The 14814-nt window shown below is 45.3% G+C and overlaps 2 protein-coding genes across 3 annotated transcripts in view; both read right to left on the bottom strand.

Annotated features, from left to right (window-relative positions):
* Window positions 1–1726: 1726 nt before the first annotated feature.
* Window positions 1727–9598, bottom strand: PSMG1 (proteasome assembly chaperone 1). 2 transcript variants are annotated; one of them, XM_016121794.2, is made up of 7 exons: window positions 9432–9598; window positions 8657–8763; window positions 7300–7451; window positions 5960–6022; window positions 5056–5254; window positions 3916–4052; window positions 1727–1981 (listed from the first exon to the last, which is right to left on the bottom strand). In XM_016121794.2, the coding sequence occupies exons 1-7, from the start codon at window positions 9563–9565 to the stop codon at window positions 1907–1909; spliced, it is 867 nt and encodes a 288-aa protein (XP_015977280.2). In that variant the 5' UTR covers window positions 9566–9598; the 3' UTR covers window positions 1727–1906. The 2 variants fall into 2 exon arrangements, with proteins under 2 accessions (XP_015977280.2, XP_015977281.2); XM_016121795.2 differs by lacking the exon at window positions 9432–9598 and adding an exon at window positions 9167–9317.
* Window positions 9599–10145: 547 nt separating this feature from the next.
* BRWD1 (bromodomain and WD repeat domain containing 1) overlaps window positions 10146–14814 on the bottom strand; it is a 99929-nt gene continuing 95260 nt past the window's right edge. Inside the window, exon 42 of the mRNA XM_036219882.1 lies at window positions 10146–13787. Coding sequence (XP_036075775.1) covers window positions 13429–13787 — 359 coding nt within the window. The 3' untranslated portion in view covers window positions 10146–13428. The remainder of the gene's footprint in view (window positions 13788–14814) is intronic.

Raw genomic sequence — 14814 nt, 5'->3', positions numbered from 1 at the left:
TCACACTTCTTGCCAAGCTGTGATGAAGTCCTGTGTCTCTGACCCAGGAGTCTCGTGTCTTATCCCAGGATCCGTGAAACTGCCAGGCTTCGAAGGCTGCACGTCAGCAAAATCCCAGACCCTTCACAGTTCTCGACAGTGCGATGTTTGCAACACGGCGGGACCACAATTAGATACATGGGAAGCCCACACTTTTTAAGGGTATTGCATCTCAGACGCTCATCTACGGATAAGAGGGCTACTCAGCTGCTCTCAAAGATCGTTTCTTCGGGCAAGGCAAGGCATGTGACAAAAAAGGACATCTCAGAGGCAAGAAGGAGACTGGAAGTTCAGCCAGAGAACGGAAACGACCCCGTCAGGGAACGCCCTTCTCCCCCAAGTAGGGGTCTGACACTAGTTGTCCAGCGGAACTCGAGATCGTAGCTCAGGGACTATTTGTGTGACCTAGCCTTCGCCCTTCAAATGAAAATATTTCTTACAGATGGCATGTCTGTAGCAGACACATCTGGATGACAAGACCCTGGTCTTCACGTCTGATAACCTGGACGGTACTCCGGGTGTCCTAGGATGGGGTGCACATACTTTGCAGCTGCAGGGGCGAGTAACTGTGCTCAGAACACAGGCGGACCGACTGTTAATGGCCCATTTGTCATGTCCCCATCCCGACCCTCCCATACTGCCTCTTTGTGTGGCCACTGCGACCGCAGCAGACCTGACAGAGGCTTGGAAAGGCACTTGCAGGTTTCCCTTCCCTCCTGCTCCTCTGCAATCATGATAAGAAACGCCCCGGCAGGTTACTTAAGCCTCCAAGGACAAGGGTGCGTATTAGGCAGTCACAGCTGATGGGCAAACTAGGTAACTTTCGTTTTGTTACCTGCCTAGATACTTTGGCTTTAAAACTGAACATATCTAGATTTTTTTGTCTTTTCATTCTTACAACTGATGTCACCTCAGGGCTCTGCACACATACTTCTAAATGGATGCGTATTTCTACAAGGAACACCCTTCCATTTCTACCGTTAGGACAGGTTCGCACATGGGCCATGCACAAAACTTCCGGTACTTAATTATTCAAGGGAAACCAAGCTCAAGGCGTTGGCAAACACTGTCTTCCACACCACCTCCAACCACTGCCAAGAACAGTGAACGAACCGAACCTAGAGGATATGAGCAGGCTAGCTGCCTAAATCTGTACTACAGAAACAATTCAGTAACTAAATAAAAAGGAGGATAAGCACTTCTGAACACCATTTTAAAATTTATTTTCACGAACGCACGTTAGTCTGCGATTTTGAGAAGTAGTGTGGCTACCTGACTCAGGTCCTTCACTCAGGCCACAGTCGAATGGGAAGACCCTCCCCGGGGGAGCTGGGCCGCAGCCAACCTTGCACAAGCGCCCGGGGAAGCCTGGGTGAGGAGGCCGCCTGTCGGATACCACCACGCGATAAAATGCAACTTTCTTTTCATTTCATTTTGAGCAAATACATAACTTTGTTACCTTCTCATCAATTTTTAGCCACAAAATAAAAAAAACCTGTAGAATTCATAAAATAGAAACTGTCTACATATTAAGAATCACCAACCGGTCATCAACATTCAGATATCATAGTTTTTGTACCAAATTAACTGTATTTTGCCAAATTAGTACTGCCTCTTCTTCTCTGTAGCCCTTTTAAAAATTCAACTATATTACCTCAAAATATTCAAGTACAACAATACTCCCACCTAGTGGATCAAGAAAAACCTCTGGTTTATTCCCGATGTGAACAGTTCCACCATGAAATAGGAACTGTAACCATGATAAATTTAAAATAAGTTTATTGTTTTTAACACCCTCAACGTGCGTCAGTGCAGCTGCTCCCCGAGACGGAGCAGACCGGAGCCGGGCGTCACGAACGTCTCTGCGTCACGTGTAAATGTTACTCTGAATCTCATTTGTTGTCACCAATTTCTTCAGTATCTCTGTGCTCTGGGGAACATTCTGGAAGGAGAGAATAAAGTTGTGACAAAGTGAGACCAAGACTTCAGTCGGCAGCAACTTACCCAGCCCGGTCCCTGCACCCTCAGGACACAAAGGGGCGGCTGCTGCCGCTCGCCGCCGCTCTCGAAGGGCCGGCAGGTCACCTGTCTGAGCGGGTCTCCCCGTCGCCCAGATTCGCGGGACCCCGCCCGGCCCTGCGTCTGCTGCGCAACACCACACTCGCCACCGCTCAGGGCGCCCCAAACTCGCCCCTGGCTGCCCGCGCCGCCCCCCACTCTCCGCCGGGATTCACCCAGCTTTCGATTCAGCTCCAGGCCCCCCTCCCGTGTGGCCGCGCCCGTCCCCTGGCCGGCACACGGCTGTGCTCCTCTGCGTCAGCCTGGCAGGACATTTACCTGCGCCACCTCCGGGCAGGGGCGCTAATGGCCTGGTGGCCCCACAGCAGACGGCCACCTGGCACTGTGGGTCCACGCCAGAGAACCCCCGGGGCTGACCCAACAGCACTTCGCCCTGCTGGCGTTAGCGCACCCCAAACGGCACTCCAGACTGGCAGGAAGTGTGACTCGGGACTGTACTTGGTCACTAAGAAAACCGCTCTTCCAAACTGCCACCTCGCCCTACCTCAAGTCAATACGTTTAAAGCAAGAAGAAAACAGGTTTAGAAAGTTACATTTCCCCTTCCAAAACACTCTTAAAAGCTGAAAGCTGACCTGACGCTGCGTGACGGATGCGTCAGTTCTCAGAACGAGTCAGGTGTCCCGGAGCGCCCATGCACTGAGCGGGCGCCACGTGAACCGGGCAGCAGGCGCCCGCGCAGTGACGTGGGAAGAGACAGCTGACCACGGGAGCAAACGAGACCATCGGCGTCTACTTCGGAGGGGATGACTGACAGAAAACGGCTCGATCTGCCAGGAAGGTTAACCACCACTCTCGCTGATCTAACGACACACGGCAGGCGTCCCTCGGTATCCACGGGGGACTCGTTCCAGGACCCCCGCAGACATCAAAATCCACGGACGCTCGAGCTCGAGCTCCTCATTCAAAACGGCCCAGAACAGTGCACGCATCCGACGGGGGCCGACTGTACTCTAAGTTAGAGTTTTACAGTTTTACTCCTGTTAACTCAACAAATGGTTGCTGGGGGCTGCATTCATGATGAACTTGGGATACCAGAATGAAAACCCGTGGCCCATTCCCACGAAGAACTGATATTTTAGCAAGAAAACTAACTTACGAGACCTGTGAAATGAGCCGACTCCAACACGGGGAAGTTACCACTAACGGCCATTCTAGCACGACACGGGGCTGCGGAATACACGGCCAGAACCTCGTCCCTGAAGGAAGCTGTTCTCAGAGTCCACAGACTGCCAGCAAATGTCTTAGAAAACAGGGCAGTTTCCTCAACTGCCTGAAGGAACAGGCCGGCGTTCTGTGTGCGCATCTTTCTGGGGGAGGGGCCCACAGGTGCAGGACACAGACTGAAGGCAGGAACAGCTGTGTCTTCCCCTCACAGCGCAGTCCCACCGAAATTAGAAGAATAAATGTTACGATAATTTGATCCATACTCTGCCTTCTCAAAAACTACCACCTTCCAAATGACGAGATTAAATCCAAATTAAATGCCTTCTCAAAAATTATAACCTTCCAAATGAGTCAGTGACAGAAACTTCTTGAACAGTAAAACCATCTTTCTACACAGCCACCTGGGATTTAAATGCTCTAAACTGATCTATGAGACATGAACAAAATACTCAAGTCACAGAGGTCTGGCTAGAAGAGAGGGTGGCAATCACGTTCGCACTGCCAGATCAGAAAACGTTAAGAAAAAAAAGGTCTCTACATGTTACTTAGGTTTTAAACCGACATCGTACATTTACGTTTGTATTAAGTTCATTGTAATAACTCAGCTATTAAGTCAGTGAGCAAAACCTTACCTTGACCAAACCCTTCAAGCTTTTGGTAGAGAGCACAGGCTTAAACGCCTCGACTGTGACTAGGTCTAACTTCATCACGTCCGTGTAGCACAAGTACAGGACGGCGGGGATTTTCCACACCTGACAGTAACTCAGAACTGCGAACACACCAGGAAAAAAACACACGAGTTTTCTATTACAGAATGTTTAAGCTAATCATCTAAATAATACTGTTTTTAAAAATAGCTGTCTCTGTTGCCTCTTTTAATCAAAGCCTTTACTGCCATTTTGAACCCATCATAATGCATATTTTCTTTCAAAGCCAATTATTTTTCTAAGTATTCTCTTGCATTTGCAAATATTATTTTGCGCTTCATGAACATATGCTGAAACACATCTTAAACAGCTATAATATTAAAATTTTGTTGACTATAATAAATATAAATGATATACAATGCATAATGTAAAATATTTAGCCACCTATTCTAATTAACATTTAAAGGAAAAAAACCTGATTTGTTAACCAATAACAATTTGTATTATAACATTAACTACTGAAAAGTGACAATCTAATTTTGATATAATGCTCGGATACGATTAGTAATAGGAACAAAGATAAAATACATATATGTGTGTGTGTGTGTGTATTTTTTTTTTTTCCAAGTAGAAAAGCAAAGCTTTATTAGAAGGGAAAGCACACTTCCAGACGCGGAAGCAGGCCTCCATGAGAGAAGTGTGGCTCAAAGGCCCAAAGATAAAATATTAAAGGAACTGGGGGATGCAGGTAAGAAAAAATGTAAATATATTAAAGTAACCACCAAGGTTCAATATCTGAAACCTCATCTGGACAATTAAAACATACTTCACTAACTTCCATATGCCAGCAAGGTACGTCTAGCACTGGCTCGCATGAGGAGGTACCAAAGACTGAGAAGAAACAGCAGTCTTGAAGGGTAACAGCTACGAACTCTGGGCTGCTGCTCTGTGTCTGGAGTATTTTTAAACGCAAACCAAACACAGTGTACTAGCAACTACAGAAACTGAGGATAAACAGCGACGCACTATTAATCATCAACGCACTCCCTCAAAAAGGTCCCTAACATCCAAAGTAAGGACGATCGACAAAGCCATGACAAGGAACGGTGACCGTCTGAGCACCACCTGCTGCAGGAAGGTCGTGCGCGATGTTGGGCTGTTCCAGCAGCGAGCAGCAGGGAGGCTCTTTGAAGTTCCGCGTTTTCAGGGCCTTCAGGAACGGAGAAGGAAGGGTGCTCGTAGACTCTGAACTTTTGTAGTCGGTAACATGTCGACACGTAAGAATAGTTACCTGCATGTTCTTCTTTGGACAAGAGCCAAAAACCTAACACAAAATTGGTTTCAAATTAAGTATGCACACACACATATACGATATACATACATCATTTTGTTAAGAGCAGACGATCCCTCTAGCCCGCCTGCACCACTCCAGTAATGTCACGCCCTGCAGGGCAAGTGTCGGTGGCAAACAGAAGTCATGCTCTAGTCCCCTTACCCAGGCTTGATCTTGGTTGTTACTTTCTAGCTGGCTGACCTCCGAGTCACCTTCCTCATCTGTGAACTAAATGACAACACTGCCTACCTGAAGGAGGTTCAGTCCAAGCAAATGAAACGAGGAACAGAGGTGGCCAGAGAAGCTGTTACAACAGCCTGGCTCCAGGCCACGCCCGTTCCCTGCCTCCCAACACTGTGCGTTTCCAGCACTGCCATTTTTTCATCCTTGGCCGTGACCCTGTTCTGTTTCACGTGGGCAGCTTGGTTTTCTTTCAAACAAAATAAGGCGGGTGGGAAGAACTCAACTGTTACGTGCTTCTATGACACTATAACCTAGCACAATGCTGATGACGTTTGTTAAATAGGTTCGTTCTTTCTTTATATCTTGTAGCAAATTCCTAGAACATTATTAGGGAAAAAATCCAACTACTCCCCCACTTCAATACGTGACTATGTAGGTTCAAGTGTGGAGATACTGAACCCTTAAGAAACGGCAGCTCCGGTCGCCCGACCATACCCGGCCTGCAACTCTCACCTTTTCCAGCCACTGATACTGCTGATCTTCAGCAACGTAGCAACTGCACTGGCAAATAAACACCTGGAAAACCAACATGCGAGTTTTTCTAAGGTCAAATAGATTTAACACGCCGCAACCTATCACAATATATGTTATATAAATCCTAACGTACTACTTAGATATCGCTTTCCTGAATCTGCTACTGGCTTACCTTTTAAATTTAAGAATCAAGCTAATCGTGGCAATTAACATCAGAATAAAGTGCACACTGACAGCTCTGAGACGCTGAAGATACTCCCAGCAAATCCCACTAGAACCCTCTTTATAAAAAACAGGGATGATGCCAGCCCTGCTGCCTGAGGGTCGCAGGTTGTTATTTCAAAGGAGGCCCCGGGATAGGGGAGAAGAAGAAGACTGGGTATGTAACTAGCTACACACAAAGGATCTGAATACTCAAGAGCCACCTAACCAATAAATGGTACGCGTAACCTGACCTGACCTCCTACCTGACCGTCGCTGCCTGGTCTAAAGTAACACCCCCACTAAGGCGTTATAAAGAGCGTGTTTAGTTTATAACTGGATATTTATAAACATCCTTACGAATCCTTCAATAACTTTGGATCATGTTATAGAAACCAACTGTATTATAAAATCAAATTCTACAGTTTTCAAGGCTGCCATTTGGTCCTTAGCTTCCGAAATAAGCAACACTATAATACTGAGGAATTACTGACTTCTTCCACTGCTTGAGTCCCTGGCCTTTGTGGGAGTGCGCAGCAGTGCGGGATGGCGCTCGGTCAGACAAGCAGCTGGGGGCACATACGTAACCTGCCGGGCCACCTCATCTGCCTGACCTGTCTCCCAAACTGCCCAGTGTGCTGCGCTCTCTGAAGGAACCCAACCTTGGCATCGGGACAAGTGTAACCTAAAGGAATCATGCAGCTTCAGGTACAGAACATCTCTTCTGAGTAAACACGATTCTGATGCGTTTATTGAACGAACGTTAACTGGCTAAGTGCTGGGTATACAGCAACGAAGCAGAACGCCCTGCTCAGACGAAGTGGACACATTTTTGCACATTTTGAGTTGCCAACTGAAATTAGTTTTTGAATGAGGGCAAGATTTAAATGTCTAATGCTTACAGTTCTAACAAACTTATTTCAAATCGCCTAAGAATTTTACCAACACACTGTATGTGCCACGTTAATTTCTATCTAAGCAACAGAGTGGTGGCTGCCACTGCCCACAGGCTTCTAGCATGTCTCAGCGCACCACTAAACACAGAGGAAGGTGGCGTTCAGGTGAACACCACATCAACGCCGCCTGCTTCTGACACATGCGACGCATGGCCCACGTACCGAGGGGTTCGATTTCAGATGGTAAAACACGCAGAAAGCCTCTGGGGGGGACAGATGTGCGGTGCCCGTTGTTCTACACCATTCGTTCCAGAGTTTAGCACAACCAACTTCCTCCCAGACTCCCGAATTCATAACGAATGATGACAGAAATGCTGTGGAAAACAATTGAAAAAAGTTAGTGTTGTTTCGAGGTGCGTTTTCTATTCAGTAAAAAAATCAGTCCACCTCTTGCCTTACTAACGCCACCTTGGAAATCCCTGCTCCCCTTTTCGCCTGAGCGCAAACCCGACCACCTCGCTGAAGGTCGCCTCCCCTCTAACCATGCAGAAGAATTCTGCAGTTCAAAATATTTAAACACATGTAGCCTAAGTTGTACCATAAAAGAGTTTTTTAAAAGAAATAAGTAGTCCCTGTAAAATCTAGTAAGAGACTAATGAGACGACTATTTGAAACTAAAAAATAATAACAAAAACAAAGAAATAAGTTCATTTAAGTTAGTCCAGAACTCTAGAGGTAAAAGAGCCGTCTGAGGCCATAGGCCTTGCACCACCATCTTGCAGAAAAGGAAAATGAGGCCTTGAGACGGTGAAGGCCAGGTCCTGAGCGCAGATGGCACTGGAGCCAGGACCTGGGACAACAGGTCTACTGACAGACCTTACCACGCTCGCACAGTGTGACGCTCATCCAGAAAGCTTCAGCGCAGAGAACTTCGCGTGAACGAGTCAGTGGTTATTCAGCGTGCACTGCTCTGTGGGCACTGGGGCTACCGTACAGGGAGGGCACAGGAGCCCACGGAGACGCCGAATGCTCTCCTCGGGACGAGTGAACCCCTGAATTACACAGGTGTTGGTACCTGCAGATGTACGCTCTCCCAGCTGAACTCCGCGCCGTTCTAACTTTAACCTCTCAGATGGATTCACGCATGTAAAAACCTTAGAACTGGAGTTCTCCAAATATTAGCCATCGCTGTTGTTTGCAGAGTTCGTTAACCCAAAAACATTTAAGAGCCAGCGCTACCAAGGGCCGTGTACGCACGTGCCACCTCTGCCCCTCCCAGTCTGGCCCAAACAAGCCCAGGAGCCTAAGGGACCCCGAATACCGCAAACACTAGGACTGAGCCCTTGAGTCTGAAAGTTCCTGAAACCTAGAACATTCCTTTTAAATCTCATTTTTTAAGTTTATCAAAAAGAGACTGTCACATTAGCAGGAATAGATTTTACTCAGATACAAAGGTATTCTATGACTTTTTCTAAACAAAATAACAGACCCTTGAAATCTTTTATGATGAAAAGAAACATAAGTAACTGGAGATTTTATTCTTTCAACTAAATGTGTAGTCGAATGCATTTCCACTTACCTACTGCGTTGTTTCCTACAGCAATTATAAACTTGGAGCAGGGGTATTTTTCTAGCAGAGACACTTCCAAAGATGTTTTTGTTTCTCTTCGAAAAAGCCGCACCTCCCTAACACAAGAAACAAAAGACAAAATTAAAGCAACTTAAATATAATTAATATTGGATCATGATAAAAAGGATGCTTACCATCAGTGCATTAAGTAAAATGCAAATGTTAATTTTATAAAGAACATAATTACAATCCTCAAGAAACAATGGATTCAGGCGACAATAATCAACAGATAAATCCATTCTATACGAAATTCCTGGAGAACTCTACAAAAGAGATCAGGCTGGGACTCAGGGGTGATGGGAGATTAAATAAATGCAAAATCTTCGCTTTATTATCTTCTCCAACTACTGTATTTGTACTTTTAAAAGACATTATCCATCTACCACTGACACGTAATGCTAACTTAAGCGTGGGGCGTAGAGCTGTGTCACGTCCACGAACCAAAGACATGACACAAACCTGGGACACGCAGGTACAGGGCTGTCGTCCGGGAAGAAGTTTCAGGGGGGCAGGAAACGACCTAAACCCATGCTGAAGGCAGGCGCGGAGGCGGTTCCCTTCACGAACACGACCCGCCGCCCGCGGCAGGTGCCGCCTGCGCGCCGCAGCCCCGGACCGCTCTCCCCGCACCCGCCGAGGACTTCCCGGCACAAAGCGGCGCCGCGGACGAGCGGCCGCCCCCGCGGCCGGGGGCGGGGTCTGGGACCGCGGCCACGTGTCCCACCTCTTCCGCGCCAGCTGCCGCCGGACCTCCCTGTCCTCGGGCGTCTCCCTGCTCGCCTCCCCGTCTTCCTCCTCGTCCTCGGTCCCGGCTCGGCACGGCGCCCGCACCACCTCCCCGAAGAACGTGGCGGCCATCACCTACCGCGCACCAGCCCCGCCCAACTGCGGCGCCGCGGGACGGCGCATGCGCCCTGGCGCACCGAGCCCGGGCACGCGCCTCGGAGCGGCGCCACCTCGGAGCCCCGCCTCTAAACCCGCCCCGCCACGCCCCCTGCGAGCCTCCGTGCACTTGCCCTGGAGCATGGCCACGCCCCACCGCCCTGAGCCCCGCCCCTGGGCCCTGCCACGCCCCCTGCCGCCACCTTCGCGCACGCGCCCCGCGCCCCCGGGGCGACTAGGAGACCGAGAGGAAATGACTGCGGCCTAGAGAGACGAGAGGCGAGCCCGGGTCGGGGAGGGGCCGACGGGACCTCGCGTCAGGCCAGGTGACGGGCCGCAGAGAGGAGGGGCTTGGCAGCCACCCCCACCCCGCTCTGCCGCGCTCCGGAAGAGGCCGCCCACGCTGCCCCGTTTCCGTGAAGCGACTGGGTGAGCTTTGGTTTATCACCCAGCTCCGCAGCGCGACCGCCCACAGGTAGGTGCTGGCCCGGGGCCCGGCGCGTCCCCGGGACCCCGGATAGGAGGATGGAAAGCCAAGAAGAAACACAGTGCTTCGTGGTGTTATAAAAATGAGACCTTTACTCTGGCAGTAGGAATTCACATTTCAAAAGCTGATGATCGTCAAGCTGATCTAAAAGACTATGAGAATGCAAAAATAGTTGCTTTGTCGAACTTGGCCATTTCTAATACAAAATTTGTTTTTGCTTTAAGTAGCCTGTCATTAATAAGCAAAGAGTTTAATTGGTTCTCTTCTTTAAAATTTGCTGGAAGACAATGTTCACGGTGCACAATTCCAAGCAGGAGAAAAAAGAACAACTGTGCCATAGTTTAAATGAAAATACCCGGTATTGCAATGAAAAATAAAAATCCGTTTACCTAGATTTAGTTGTGCTGACACTAGACGACATTGCCTATATTTTGGAACCCTGTCAAATAGTCACAAAGTTAAGTACTAATTTGGGGTCGGGGAAGCCTCTTAATATTAAAAAAAAAGAAAAAGAAATCAAGAAGTTGCTAGAAACGTTTAAGGTGTGGAAGAAACAATGAGCAACAAAAGCATTTACATAAAACCAATATTTAGCGATTTCACACATAACTGCAAAATATGACTGGCTTTGAAGCAAAATTTGAACATTTCGGTACAAACAAAAAGACCAATTTGCTATCCCATCAGAGCTTAGGAAACTTATAGTTAGTGAATATAAAGATTACCAATATTATGTTTTAAAACTGCATTAAGACTCCTGGGTTAATTGGCTTTATAGAATGACTGAGCTGCAGAATAAAAAGATTGGGTATCACTCTTAGTCTAGTTGAATAAAATAACGTCATTTTTACCAGTCAGATCCTCAATTTGATTTGTTAACATTATGAAATCATTTCTGGAAACCTGATTAAAATTATAAATGGGGTAATGATAATACATTTGGTCATGATTAAAATTCTGCATACATTTTAGAGAACATTTTACAAGAGTGTTAACTTTCAAACAAAAGCTTATTTCATGCAGTTACAATAAATTTAGGCCAAGCACTTAAAAAAAGGCAAATATATGTTCAAATTAAATACTAAACCTGAAAGGGGATTCCATTATGAAAGGCCGGCGATACAATCTCAAGTACTGACAGAAATTAATCCCACCACAAACTATAAATTCAAAATTGAAATCCTTTCATTATACTGAAATTGTCAAAAATTTTCCATAAGTCTTGAGACTTAAATATTTTCACTTTATGGTTATTTGTATTTGTTGAGGCTATAACATACCCAGTATGAAATTAAGTGTAAATATGGGACTGGAAATAGGTTTAAACATTGCACTAAAGATCAAAAAACAAACCCTACACACCTAAAAATATAAGTTTATTAGGAATTCTTCCCTTTCTCACCTGCACTAGTAACAAACTAGTATCAGTATTTCAGATAAAAGTATACTATGAACAAAGCAGAGGACACAGATTCTGTAGGTTAGAAACATTCTGGCTTACGCTAAGAAAAAGAAAATGACAGAAGCCTTTTTTTAAGCAGACATGCAATCACAAACAAATTTCTCAAGTAATCTAGACACTTGGTCGACTTGTTTAACCAAAAAATATGCATTACGTTAGGCTTTTAATGAAAAGAATAGAAACCTTTAGGTTTTACTTTTTCAGACTTACACATGCAAATCATAATATTCACAGATATTTTTAAATGGGAAAACAACTTGCTTCTAACAGTGCATTTTTCCAACAGCATGTTCTATTGTTAAAAAGATTTGACAGTGCGTTCATTTAATCTGGCAATTTTAATTTCAACAGATAGCTATTAACAACAAATGAAACCTCATTGCAAAGAAATTCTTTAGTGTCTGAGACCAGGTTTTCTAATCCTAGTGAAGGCCACAATGAAATACCCCAGACATGCTGCCATTAGTTTGTCATAATGTGATTAATAAATCTGCTCAGTGTTCATAAAGTTCTAACTTCTAAGGTGCTGTAGAGAAACATAAGAGGATATCCCTGTGTCATCTAAAAATATGACTTTTTATCTTCATCTATACTTTTTATTTTCTGATTAAGACCTGCCTCATAACGAGGCACATTTTGGCATCTCTATAAATGCTACCTGAAAGTAAAAATGAGGAAAATAAGTTGTGATAGTCACATTCATAGCTTTCATAGAAAAATATATATTCCCTGAATTAGTCTTACCAAGTGGTCATCATTCAGTATGAATTCGAATATAAACAAAATGTTTTATGACATTTATGGATTTTATTTCCAACTCTACTTCAGAACTAGATTATCAACAGCCCCGTCATTGAATCCCTGGGTCCTTCTAGTTTAAGCTGTTTTGACTTTGGGGTTGTGAATTGTAGGGACTGGATCTTGCTAAAATATTTGCTTCATTCAAAAGTTAAACAGGCTCAGTGGCACTTCCTCGGGAAATGTGCCTCATTTTATTTCAGTAATGACACCACAGTCATGGTAGTCTGAATTTTTACACTCTGCTGAAGAACCTTAAAATTAGCAGGTCAAGATTTTGATTTTTTTTCAGTCATTTTAAGTTTCTGGTATAGACCCTCCCTGTCCACTTGCCATTACAGCTGGCCCTCCATATCCAAGGGGACTCAACCAACCACAAATCAAAAATATTCTTTTGGGAAAAATGTCACATTGTTGCCGACATGTACTATGTCATTAGGCCAACCAGGGTCTAACCATGTACAGGCTTTTCTTCCTTGTCATTATTCCCTAAACAATACAGTGTAACAACTATTTACACGGCATTTACATTGCATTAGGTATTATAAGTAACCTAGAGATTATTTAAAGTATACAGTGGGCTGTGCATGGGTCACATGCAACCACACCATTCTAGAGAAGGTACTTGAGCATCTGTGGATTTGGAGCGGGCGGGGGGCGGGGGGGAGGGGGTGCGTCCTGGAACCAACCCAACCCCACCCACTGGGGATAGCAAGGGACGACTGTATTTTCTTCTAAGGAATCAAGAAATTTCTTCCAAGGCCCTTCCTTTCTGAAAAGGAATACTTTTACAAGAGGCCATTTGTGTTGAGTCTTTCTGCCTCTCCAGCTACATGCAGGCCTCACAGCGTCTCCTCCCCAGAATCTTGACAGTGAGTCTGCACAAAGGCCGAGGGGAAGCCTCCTCCCACTGTCTCACTGGGTCCCGGCTTTCAGAAAATTCCTCAAAAGGTGCCAACAAGAAACTGCCTGTGGAGCTAGGAGCACGATGCGCCTGCGGGTTCACCTGTGCCCCCCCACCCACTGTTTTCAATTCCACTTCTACATTCCCATAGTCACTACTGCGCTTTTTCTTTCCGAGATCTGAACTGACTAACAAAGCAGCATTTTGCTATTAATATCTTCTAGCTCTTTTTCACTTTCAGAATTTATGCTTGTATCATCCTCTTTATAAACATTCAGTAATTTTTTCTTAGCCGCAGCAGAAGCGTTTCGATGGGGCAGTTTTCTGCTACTCTTCCTAATCCAGACATTTTCTGGTCCTGAAATCGTTTCCTTTAGATTACTCATTATCTTTATTTTATTTGCAGCGACAGCAGCACATCTGCGGGGAGCTTTCTCAGGCACCATTTTTGTTTTCAGAGTTTCACTAGGCATCTGCACTGCATCCTTCTGATTATGCATACATGGTCTCACTTTTGTATGGGGTTCTCTGTCTCTAGGAACAAATTCTGAAAAGAGTGAAAGTTAACGTAAATGCAAAAACCTTGTAACACGAGATCTTACATTCCTCAGCAAAACATTCCTAAACAATAAATTGTAAAACGACTCACATTGCTAAATAAAAAAACATTGTTATCATTATCAATGCCACTACGCATTTTTGACTTGATATAAATTTCCATTTCCTTATCTACAAAAGGAAGTCTTGGACAGAAGCATATTTTATAATCTCTGAGGATGACTGTCACATAAAGCAGCAGCAGACTCGTAAGATCGGGGCCAAGTACTTTTCAGCATCATAAAGCTAGCTAATCGAAAAGTACTTTTTCAAATCTGAATTTTTGAAATAGAACCTTATATAGATTTAAATTTCTTGATACCATTTCTAACACTCTGTTGAACTACTTTAAAAGAGCCGATAGTTCTAAAATAATTTTCCGAGGACCTAGACAAGGAAATGCCGCCGTGACTGCACTGACCACATCAGCTCTGCTTCGAGGTCTTTCAGGTTTTAATTCTAACGCCAACATCTCCCTTAGTCAAAAACTTAAAACTGTATATTGGTCTTATAGAATTGAAATGTGGTTTTAATCCTAGATCCATTTTTTTCCCCAAATATTTGACCATTTTGTGTAAATGGAATTGTTCGATCCTAGTTTCACCGTCATTCAAATATTTTCTGAGCTAGGTATGTGCCGGGCACAGAGAGGCTAAGATTCAAAAATAAACGACTTCTACACATGTCAGTATAGTTGCCGTGAGAACATCTTACAGAAACCTCGGCTAAGGGGCAAGGAAGGCTCCCTTTGAGGGAGCTAGAAAACTTGACAGGATTCATCAGACACAAGGTCTGACCAAAAGCCCTGGACAAAGGCAAGTGGCCTGAGGTGACTTTCCAGGGGCCTGCTCCCCGACACTGACGCTGAATTTCACACCTCAAACACAAGAGGAATAGCTACGCCCCCAGGGCAGATGTGTTTTTGAGAAAAAAAGCATCTGAGGTACATTAGCCCCTGCATGCGAGGCCTCTGCTGG

This window comes from Rousettus aegyptiacus, unplaced genomic scaffold (assembly GCF_014176215.1).
Source record: "Rousettus aegyptiacus isolate mRouAeg1 unplaced genomic scaffold, mRouAeg1.p scaffold_m13_p_4, whole genome shotgun sequence".
Classification (NCBI taxonomy): Eukaryota; Metazoa; Chordata; class Mammalia; order Chiroptera; family Pteropodidae; genus Rousettus; species Rousettus aegyptiacus.
The sequence above is the reverse complement of the archived record's forward strand: the minus strand, read 5'-3'. Positions and strand labels throughout refer to the sequence as shown.

What these genes read in the sequence shown, in the direction of transcription:
- PSMG1 (XM_016121794.2), bottom strand. Translation starts at nt 9,565, where the DNA reads ATGGCCGCCACGTTCTTCGGGGAGGTGGTGCGGGCGCCGTGCCGAGCC. An exon ending in ATCTGAAATCGAACCCCTCG is followed by an intron (nt 6,023 to 7,299) that starts GTACGTGGGCCA and finishes TTGGTTTTCCAG; the next exon opens with GTGTTTATTTGCCAGTGCAG. An exon ending in GCACGACCTTCCTGCAGCAG is followed by an intron (nt 4,053 to 5,055) that starts GTGGTGCTCAGA and finishes GTGTGTTCGCAG; the next exon opens with TTCTGAGTTACTGTCAGGTG.